At 32.3% G+C, this 10,981-nt stretch overlaps 1 protein-coding gene across 2 annotated transcripts in view; it reads left to right on the forward strand.

The window, feature by feature from the left end:
* Window positions 1-10,759, forward strand: part of NDFIP2 (Nedd4 family interacting protein 2) — a 63,639-nt gene extending 52,880 nt beyond the window's left edge. For both annotated transcript variants that reach the window (XM_053216976.1, XM_015066052.3), the window contains 3 exons: window positions 4,145-4,211; window positions 7,072-7,177; window positions 9,778-10,759. In XM_053216976.1, the coding sequence (XP_053072951.1) occupies window positions 4,145-4,211; window positions 7,072-7,175 (171 nt within the window). In that variant the 3' untranslated portion in view covers window positions 7,176-7,177; window positions 9,778-10,759. The remainder of the gene's footprint in view (window positions 1-4,144; window positions 4,212-7,071; window positions 7,178-9,777) is intronic.
* The last annotated feature ends 222 nt before the right edge of the window (window positions 10,760-10,981 follow it).

Below are 10,981 nucleotides of genomic sequence, written 5' to 3' on the forward strand. Positions count from 1 at the left end.
TCAGTTAGTAAATTGTCATGGATTTAGTTATTTTCCCACTCTTTTTGGGGGTGGGAAAGAACTCAAAAGTAAACTAAGGCCCCTGAGGTGGCTATCAGAACTCACCTTTTTTCCTTTGTGTTCCTTCTCAGCCTTTCTTCTCATTTCTCTGTTGTTCCTGGGATTCACCCTCTGTCTACTTCTTATCACTTACGAGATGGTGTGTTGGGAGATAATGCCAAGTCCTCTTCTTTCTCCCATCTCAAAACTTGTCCCATAATAATTTTCTGTGTCCATTCCACCAGCAGTAGTAGTGTTAGCATAGCTTTCCCCCAGCTCTTTGCCTTTTGAAGGCCCCCTTTGGCTCCTTTTTATGAAGCCTTTTCCCTGGTTTCTTTAGGGTAAGGCCTAGGAGAATGATCAGGAGTGTCTTTATTTATTGTTTTAATAAGTTTTCTTACAAGTAACCTATACATTTAAATGCTATTCTACAGTTGATAAAATGCATAATTTCAACAAATCATATTTATTTAAACATTGATTTCTAATTGAATGAATGCTCAAATGCTCCTAAAATATTCGGTACAGTCACATAGTAAAATGTCAGCTTCCCTTACGTACTTCAGACACTTGTTATGCACCTATATTATCAAATTGATTTAAAAAATTAAAACTGGATTTAATGTGTTTTTGCTTTATTTTTAAACTTACTGCCTCCCAGAGTTTCAGTAATCTTATCAGACCTTGTCTGTGTTCAGACCAGATTAAGGTTTTGGCTATTAATCAGTTGATTCTTGGGTGAGACCTTATTGCATGGATTCTAAGATGATTAAAACTAGAGCCATTGTAAGAATAGCCCCCTGGCAGATTCTTTTTATAATTTCATTTCAAAGTTGTGGAGTGGATTCCCACGATGAGCAGAAATCTGTTAAGGTGTTACGGACCATACAAATATAAAGAGATGATATAGGAGTAGATGATGTAGAAGTTACTACTAGAGAACTTCAAAAGAGTTGAAGTTAGATATGTCCGTTGGTTATGGTTATATTAGTAATAGAACTAATTACTGTTATTCAAATAGGATTTCTCATCTTAGTCACAGAACACAAAATGATTTGAGGACTGTTTTTTCAGTTCTCCTAAGCTTAATAAATTTGTGTATTCTAAATTTATAAAAAAGAAGGTAGTCTAGTCCATTATATGCAACCTATGCCCTAGGGGTATTAGCTCCTAATTCTTCCATAGTAGCCCTAGTTGGGAGGGGGTTGATTATCTAGTAATTAACTCCAGTTAATGTGATGAGGTGGGGAACTTAAATTCAAAGACTAGAGGTGCTCAAAGCTTTGTAAGGTATATACTAGCATCAAGTTTGATCACCAGGACTGTTTAGTTTCCCTTTATAATAGCGCTACTGAAAGGTACCTGACTGGCTCAGTCAGAAGAGCATGTGACTCTTGATCTCAGGGTCGTGGGTTCGAGCTTCACATAGGTGTGGAGATTACTAAAAAAAAATAAACTAAAAAAAAAACAAACAAACCCAAAACCATAAAATGTGCCTTTAAAAAAAATAAAGTACTGCTACTGAGTTAAGGTTAATGTCATGCCTTTAGTGTATACTGAGAATTGATACAAGAAAAGGATTTTTAAAGATCTTTTGTATAAAGTAATAATGGCAGCCATTCATTGAGTACTTACTATGTTCCAAGCAGAATTCGTTACCAACATGAAATTCTTGACCCCCTACCTGTATCAGTGATGCTCATGACAATGCAGCCATTATATTGACGATGAAGCTAAGAATAAAAAAAAGTCTAATAACTTGCTCCACATCCCATAGTTTGTATGTGAATTAGAAACTAGCTTGGTCCCAGTTCAGTGCATGTTCTCTTGGTTCTGTACTGCCTCTATGACACTGCATTTTGATTTTTATTATAATGCTCCAAACAATAAATTCCCTGTGGAGCTCAGTGCTGAGAGAAAGGTTTCTCCTAAAAACCTGTTTTATTTTATTAGACAATAAGTAATTTATAAATCATACTGCAGCTTTTCTTTTTGTTTCTGAGTTGCCATGAACCTCAGATTTAATGTAAATATCTTTAGCCAATTCTGGTATTATTTCTGTCTACGGCTTTTGATCTTTTTATTATTTGTTTGAAAATGCATATGTGTTTTGTTAAAAACTAACAACTCTTTTTGAAAGTAGACAGGATGTAAACAATAAAATGCTGGTGTTACATTAATAAAATAAAATTAGATAAATTCCTATTGTCAGTTAATTTATTTTTCAAAATTTGATTTTTGCATCCTGTGATTGGCCAGTCAACATGATGGATTTATTCATTAAAAAACCCAACTTGGCTCAGCCCTGCAACTGTTGGTATCTTAAACATTTTTGCTCACTCAGTAATGAGTTCAAAAGCTTATTAGTTTATCCTTTTTACGTAGTGGACTTTACAAAGTCTCTCTTTGATTTCAAGGTGAAGGTAATTATATTTTTTACCCAGAAGTAAATAAAAACTAACTTTGGTAAATATTTTTGGTGAAGAATGATGATGTTCTTTCTGGTTGTCTCTTGCCTGTTAGTATTATTTATTAAATATATTCTACAATATATTTAAATATTAGTTAAATGTATTGCTTTGCTTCTTTATTTCTTTTCGTTCTTATAGACTCTAAAACCCATATGAAAATCTTTTATTTATAATTAGTAATCACTTGATTAAAAAATATAGTGCAGTCCTACTTTACAAGCTATGTTTTCCTAATTTTTTAGCTCTCCCTCGTACTTATTTTAATGATGTAGGAGTCTGGAATTTGCATCTATAATGGCACTTTAAAATTTTTAATCTCTGAAGTTTTTGAAACTCTAAGCTGAGAATTTAGATTATAGTTGATTTATTAATTATAAATACTTCCTATGGAAATATTTAAGGTTTTAAAAATAGATTTAGATAATCTTTAGTACATTTGCATCCTCCGTAGTGATATTTTTATTACAGTTTATAAGCATTTTGGTTATTACCAAACCTATAGGATTTTTAAAAATGCTTCTGTGGAAAATACCAACGGATAGTTGGAAATAATTATCAAAAAAAGTTGGAGGTAGATACTTTTAATTTCAGACTTGAGGGCAAGTCTCCATTTGATAAAATCATTTTTAGTTAAATCAGATTCAGTTTGGAGACCAATGGAAACAGAGTAGATAAAACAACATAATTTTCAATACTTTTAGACCAGGTTATATTACTTTCAACAAACAACTATTTGCAACACTGTTTAATGCTAAAGGGTCATAGAGAAGAATTATCTGAAGTAACTCTGAAGAAAATTAGTTTGACTTTTTACAAAAATTTTTTTCAGTAATTAAAATCATGACGTCCAGAGTCTAATCAAGGAAAAGATAGCCGTGTTCATTGTCATCAAACTCTCCCTTCCCATCTGCCTGTTCATATTCTCATTTTACAGAACATATAAAACTGTCTACCGTGGTCACTAATAGGAACTGTTGAAATGCCACTTCAAGGTTCATTTAGCTGTTCTCAGCTCACTGTTGAGAGCTGAATACTGGAGCATCTAGTTTGAAAATAAAAAGAGTCTAATGAGTTGGGGGTCTTTATGTGCCTAGTATTCTTGGCAGTGATTAACAGTAGGGGGTGTACAGAAGGTCAAAAGCTCTTCTTTTTAGAGGTCAGCCGAACATCCCCATCTGATAAGATTAAACTAATGTGGCTTTTGGTGTTAATATCTAAAGCAGCGGGTTGCTGTAGTGTGTTTGGGATGGTAGTTGTGGCTTTGAGAGATTATGAAGAAAGAACCGACATGTGAACTCTTTAATGAGAAAGTTGGATTCAGATACATAGAATTTACCTTTCTTTCTTACAAGCATCTTGAAACTGATTTTTGTTTCTAAAATACTTTGTATAAGTTTGTTAGCTATTGTATAAAAGATTTTAAAGAGTTTTTTCTCCTCAAGTAACTATGTATATATTACATAATGTATTAAGTAATTATGTATGTATTACATAATGTATTAGGCATTTTTTTTTTCTCTTTGTGTTAAGTGCTAGAGATTATTTGAGGTACATGATTCTGAAATTGAGGCTGATCTTTCATTTTCAAATTCAGGTACATAAATATGGTTAATATATTTATGTTCACTCCATAGTTTTCTGATTATTTTACTGGATATTTCAATGGACAGTATTGGCTTTGGTGGATATTTCTTGTACTTGGTAAGTTTATTCTTAATTAAATTTCAGTTTAATTTACATTTAGTTTAACTTTGACATTTCCCCAAATTGTAAGATGTAAACCCATTGTGTTGGAACTTAGGTGGTAATAATTTTTCTGTTGTAAAGTTCTCCTGTCCTAGCACTTAAATCATCTAAGCTATTTGGGTAATTATACATAGCACTCTAGATTTTGGATTTAAAATCCAGAGCCTGTCGATTTAAAAAATCAGTGGTTGGATGATAATTAAATATATAAAACTTGAACACCCTAAAATGATTTTAAAAAATGTCTTCGGCATTTATCTTGGAAAATATACATGCATAATTTCTTTTAACGATCCTAGGAGATGTTGAGAGTAGGATAGTTGTTCTATGCATTTTACTTATTTTTGGAACATTGAAACGTTCTTTATACTTTTGAAACATACCCTGCATTAATCATTAATCAGCCAGGCAGAAGACTTCATGCCTAACGACCCCAGTATTTCTGTTGAGATTTCTTCCTACAAGGCATGTCTTTTTATTAATATTGATGAATTTTATGGATTTCCAATTTTTGTTGCCTGGTGATTTTCACTTTAGATGTATGATAAGTTAATCTTAAAATCACATGATGCCTTTAATCCACATTTCAGATTTATTTACTGGCGTGAAGAATATACTGAAGTTTAAAAGCCCACATTTCTCTAGGAACATTATTGTACCAGAAAATAATAGCATTTCAGTAGGTGGCAGTGTTCTCATTGAGTTTTTGTTTAGTCCTGCTATTGGATCTTTAGGATCTTTATGGAAACAAATTCTTGCGATCAGATAAGGTCACTAAAGATCCTGTATTCTTTATTTAATAATTATAGTGAAATTATTCTGCTGTTGTGATTTTGTTAGGGAGCCAGACTCTTACGAGGGTTTAGGCAGTTTTTTTGCATTGTTAATTGTGTTCTGACTGCCTGAATTCTGTGATCGTTATTGAGCTACTTATTTAACAGTGAAAAAAATATATAGTCTATTAGATATTTAAGCATATTAGGTGAGTATAGTTGCTTCTGAATATATTATTAACGATTGGACCTTAGGAAGACAACTATAGGCCTGAGTAGAATGCAGAGGATGACCTCATTTCCACATCAGAACCATAATCTATCTAGCATTTAGGGAAAATTTAATCCATGATGAAAATGTTGCTCACACATATACTCAGAAGAATGTTGAGTACATTGTAGAACACTGAGAAATGATAGCTGCTGAATGATTGATTGGTTTCTAGGTATGAATTGGCTTATTTTAGAAAATGGTTGAGCAGAATAAAATATGTCTTAGCAACAACAGTTTTCATAGACTAAAGAAGGGATTTCACAAATAATTTTGGTTTACATTATTCAATAATGCTTTTTACATTTGGATCACAATAGCATTATCTTTGAACAGCATCTGCAAGAGCATGAGGTGGAATTCAGAGTGGGAGTCACAAATGGAAGGAGTTAGGATATGGGAAGCAGATGTGATCAGATTTAGCTGAAATTTATACCACTTGTTTAAGTCATTATTTGTGTATCTTCTATCTTTTTCGTTTATTACAACCATGCTCTTTTTTAGTACTTTGGTTACTGTCTTGCATTTGGGTATGAATTTAGTTTGGGACTTTGCATTTGTATATATTTGCTATATGTATATATATCTTCTGTTTTTGTTTTGCATCCCCTCCCATTACTAGTTAAATATTTACTGAAGTTAGTAAATGTTTCCCTTAGAATTCTATGCGTAATAAGTATATCAGAATTTACTAATAATGCTAATGCTTTTTGTGGTTAACTAATATTTTTCATCTGAAACTTTGAAGCATTTCACAGGCAATGCTTGCTCTCCTTCAATTACTAAGGAGACCTGTTAGCAAATGGCTGTTATTTAAAATTCCTATTACAGAGAATACTAAATAGATATAGTAAGATCTATCCCAAATCATTTAAGAAATCACTAGAGTGGTTGCTTCATAAGTCTTTCCTGATTCTTCTTATGTAAATTTGTATTATAAATTAGTCTTATTATTACTTGAAAATAAGAAGTAATAATTAAAATTATTTATGTAACACACATGTCTTCAAATACAGATTTCACAGATGACAGGCACTTGATATTGCTAGACAGGCTTCTTGGTTTTATCCCACAGTTGTTAGCAAATTACACGCATATATTCCTTCTTGAATACTTTATATTAGCAAATATGTCTTAAGTTTGCTTAGTAGTTGTATTAATTGAAAAGTTTTATATGGGGGTGCCTGAGTGGCTCAGTCAGTCAATCTGACTTCAGCTAGGTCATGATCTCATCATGTATCTTGAATTCAAGCCCCGTATCATCAGGCTCCGTACTGACTATGACAGCCTTTTTAAGGGATTCTCTCTCTCTCTCTCTCCCTCTCTCTTGCTTGCTCTCTCTCAAAATAAATAACTAAACTTAAAAACCCAGAAATTTCTTTAAAAACAAAAAAAAGAAAAGTTTCATATAAAAATGGGATTTCTGTGAGTTGAATCACATTAAATGCATTAGGTAGCTTTTCTATTTAAAGAAATGGAATAAATGTATATATTTTTTATAATTGTGGATTTTCATGGCTGGATTTGCTTTACTTTAATTTAGATACATCTGGACTTAACAAATTGAAATAATTTTTGGGAGGCAGTAAACTTTTATTAAAATTTTCTAAGATGGAATTATCATCATAATGTAAAATAGGTTATGGAATGAATGGAATTTTACAGATTAAATTCTTTAAGCCGAGAGGATCTTGTTTATAATTGTCTATTTTAAATTTGTGGTACCCCCTCTGTATAAGAACATAATGTATCTGTGATTTTAACCTCTCAGGCCTGCTTCTTTTCTTCAGAGGATTTGTTAATTATCTAAAAGTCAGAAACATGTCTGAAAGTATGGCAGCTGCTCATAGAACAAGGTATTTCTTCTTATTATAGAGGTAAGAAATCTTAACATATTAACTGTTCCCTTCATGTATTCATATTCACCAGATGCATATTGTTTGCACTCATATTGTTTGCTTAAATTTAGCATATTTAATATATTGATATACTGTTAATCAACTAATGAAAATTTAATAAGTTGTGAACTTTTTAAAATAGATTTTAAAAATTGAATTTCTTTGGAAATTTCAATTTTTTAAAAATATAATGAATAAGCAAACTTTAAGTCAGACTTTTTACACTTCTTTTTTAAAGATTAACCACAGGATGTAACCATTAGCACAAAATTTAAAAGGTCGAAAAAATAGGACAAGGCACTTACACAGAAGGGATGGGCACTTTGTATAAAACAATGTGAAAGTCACACATGTGTTGAAGAAAACAAGAAACAAATTTGTGATTGAAAAGTAATTTTCTGTGCACTGATCTTAACAAACTAGATCGGAGAGTAAAAGTTGTGTGAAGAAAATAGGAGCTCTGATATTGTTTACTTGAAGTGTGTCAGTTTATACTAATAATGAAGGCTTCAACTTGAATAAACGGGAATAAAGAAACGAGCAGGGATTTCTTACTAGTTATCCAGTGAGTTTCTGGAGGCTGTGTGCAACCAGTAGTATCTTCACCTGAAGGGACCTTGTATCTCTATTTTCTATAATAGTTTCTTTTTTATTGAAATACAGGTAACATACAATATTGTATTAGTTTCATGTGCATAATACAGTGATTTGACATTTGTATATTTTGTGAACTGGTCATCACAGTAAGTCTAGTTATCATCTGCCACCATACAAAGTTAATACAGTATTATTGACTGTATTCCCCATGCTGTAAATTACTTCCCCATGACTTACTTGTTTTGTAACTGGAAGTTTGTACCTCTTGATCCGCTTCACTCATTTTGCCCCCCTCACTCCAAAACTCCTTCCCCTTTGATAGCAATCACTCTGTTCTCAGTATCTATGAGTTTGGATGTTGTTTTATTGTGTTTGTTTGTTTGTTTGTTTTTTGGTTGCATTTATAAGTGAAATCATGCAGCATCTGTCTTTCTTTGACTTATTTCACTTAGCATAATACCCTCAAGGTCCATCCATGTTGTCACAAATGGCAGTATCTTTTTTGTGGCTGAGTAGTATTACATTTTACACACACACACACACAGACACACACACACACCCCACATCTTCTTTATCCATTCATCTATTGATGGGCACTTAGTTTCCATATCTAGGCTATTGTAAATAATGCTACAGTTAACAGAGGGGTCCATATATCTTTTTGAATTACTCTTTTCATTTTCTTCACACAGATAGCCAGAAGTGGAATTGCTGGATCATAGGGTAGTTCTACTTTTAATTTTTTGAAGAAGCTCCATGCTGTTTTCCAGCATGGTTGCCTTAATTTACTTTCCCACCAACGGCTCACAAGGTTTCCCTTTTCTTCATGTCCTTGTTAACGCTTTTTTCTTATCTTTTTGATTATAGCCATGCTGACAGGCGTGAGGTGATAATCTCATTGTGATTTTCATATGCGTTTCCCTGATGTATAGTGATGTCGGGCATCTTTTTCGTGTGCTTGATGGCCATCTGTATGTCTTTGGAAAAATGTCTATTCAGATCCTCTGTTTATTTTTTGATTGGATTGTTTGGTTTTTCAGTTATTAAGTTATACGAGTTCTTTATTTTGGATATTAACTCCTTATTGAATATATGGCTTACAAATATCTTTTCCCTCTATACTATTTTTAAAACAAGCACCATATACTTCATGTCTATAATTGATTTAAACTTTTAAAGTATTTGAACTCCATAAGCAAAATGTCTGCTAAAACACTTAACTTCTGTATCTGCCTTACAAGTACAAAACGTTCCAAAGTTACTATAACTAAATATCCTTTTTATAAATAAATTGTATGGTTTTTTTATTTGAGCACTTAAACTTTATAACATGAGTTTTACATTATCTAATATAATTTATTTATTTCTGCTGAAGAGTAGAGTGAATGTAGTTGTATTTCTGGATAATATTAAAGTATACTTTTAAATGTTCTTTTACCTCGGGGCGCCTGGGTGGCTCAGTTGGTTAAGTGTCTGACTTAGGCTCTGGTCATGATTTCACAGTTCCACAGTTCGTGGGTTCAAGTCCTGCATCGGGCTCTGTGCTGACAGCTTGGAGCCTGGAACCTGCTTCAGATTCTGTGTCTCCTCCTCTTTGTGCCCCTCTCCCGCTTGTGCATACGCGCGCTCTCCCTTTCTCTCTCAAAAATAAACCAGCATTTTTAAAGAATGTTCTTTTACCTCTACCTAGAAGAGGTCAATTTTCTCTTTAGCCACTAAAATGTCTTTGCAAGAAATAACATTGAGTGTATTGTGATTATCTTGTTTGCATTTTCAAGAGTCTATAATACACATATTTTCTAGATGGTTTTCTATAGAAGCTTAAATGTTGGAATATATTCTGATATATGCTGTTTTATGTCATCTTTACCAAAAGAGCATTATATACTTGATGTACTACTGCTATAAAATGGGTTTTTGTACTATCATTTAGATATTTGCATTTTAATATACTTTAAGACTAATTCTTTCTTTGTCCCTAGACTACATCGACCAGACATTCTTTTCTTATATCAATGTGAAATTTCCAGATCATCTGTAAACCTACAACTTTAATAGAATAGAAGACTACTAAAAGCAGAAGACAAATTAGTGAAGAAAAGATAGATCTTCAAGATTGAATGGCAGGGTGGTTTATGCTTAAAGGCCAATTCTGTTCATTCTCTTAAATATTTATATTTCATTCGTTTTGCACATTTGCATATGTGCCCATTTAAAAGATTTGCGTATACTTGAAAGAGACCATAAAGTTGTATCAGTAAAGTCCAGTCATATTTGGTCATTCGGTGTTTGGTATAATTGAAAGAGCTGAGTAAAAAACAGTCTTCCAGCATGTAAATGCCATTGACTTTTGACCTGACATTTAGTATAATAAAATGAAATTATTAACCATGTCAAATGCTTTATAGTTTCTGGCTTCTAGATTCATCTAGTAACTCTACACATGGAACATCCTTTGTTATATATAGGTTTTTGAAACCTGCAGTGCTGATTATAGAAAAGCTTTGTCAGATTTGTGAACATGATATTTACATTATTATTTAGCATATTCTTTCTGTAAATAACCATGCATAAATTACTTTCTGCATTGTTTTAGAAACTGTCTGGATATCTTTTAATTTAAAATTAAGTGAACTTAATATATAGAGAAAATTTGGGTGTTAAAGATAGTTTGTTTTAGGACAAATTTTAAGCAAATGTGGGTATTCCACATGTCCTTTATAAAAAAAAAAAATCTTCCTGTTTTTTTTTTTTTTCTTTTTAAGGGCCATGGCAGTTTTAGGGACTCTTAATTGAGAAGCTTGGTTTTTAGCATTGCCATCTTAGAGATTCTTGGAGGAAGAGATTGTATTAGATGTTCTATTTATTTCATTTAAGATGTTTTTGAAAGTTAATTTTCTGAATAAGATACTCTCATTTGCATTTGTCTTTTAAAAAGCCAATAAAAGTATCTTTCAATTATGATTGTAATAATTTTTTCTTTAGAGGTTTTAGTTTGTTAAACGAAGCAAATCAGAACTTGTACTAGTAGCTTCTTGCTTTGATTATAGGATTAACCTATAAAAATCCTATCTTGAATTGAGATATGCAGAATAATCTGTCTTCAAGTTATGGAAACGTGTGGAATATGGGGGTGTGGTGTGTGTGTGTGTGTGTGTGTGTGTGTGTGTGTGTGTGTTTTGCAAG

Source organism: Acinonyx jubatus, chromosome A1 (genome assembly GCF_027475565.1).
Source record: "Acinonyx jubatus isolate Ajub_Pintada_27869175 chromosome A1, VMU_Ajub_asm_v1.0, whole genome shotgun sequence".
NCBI lineage: Eukaryota > Metazoa > Chordata > Mammalia > Carnivora > Felidae > Acinonyx > Acinonyx jubatus.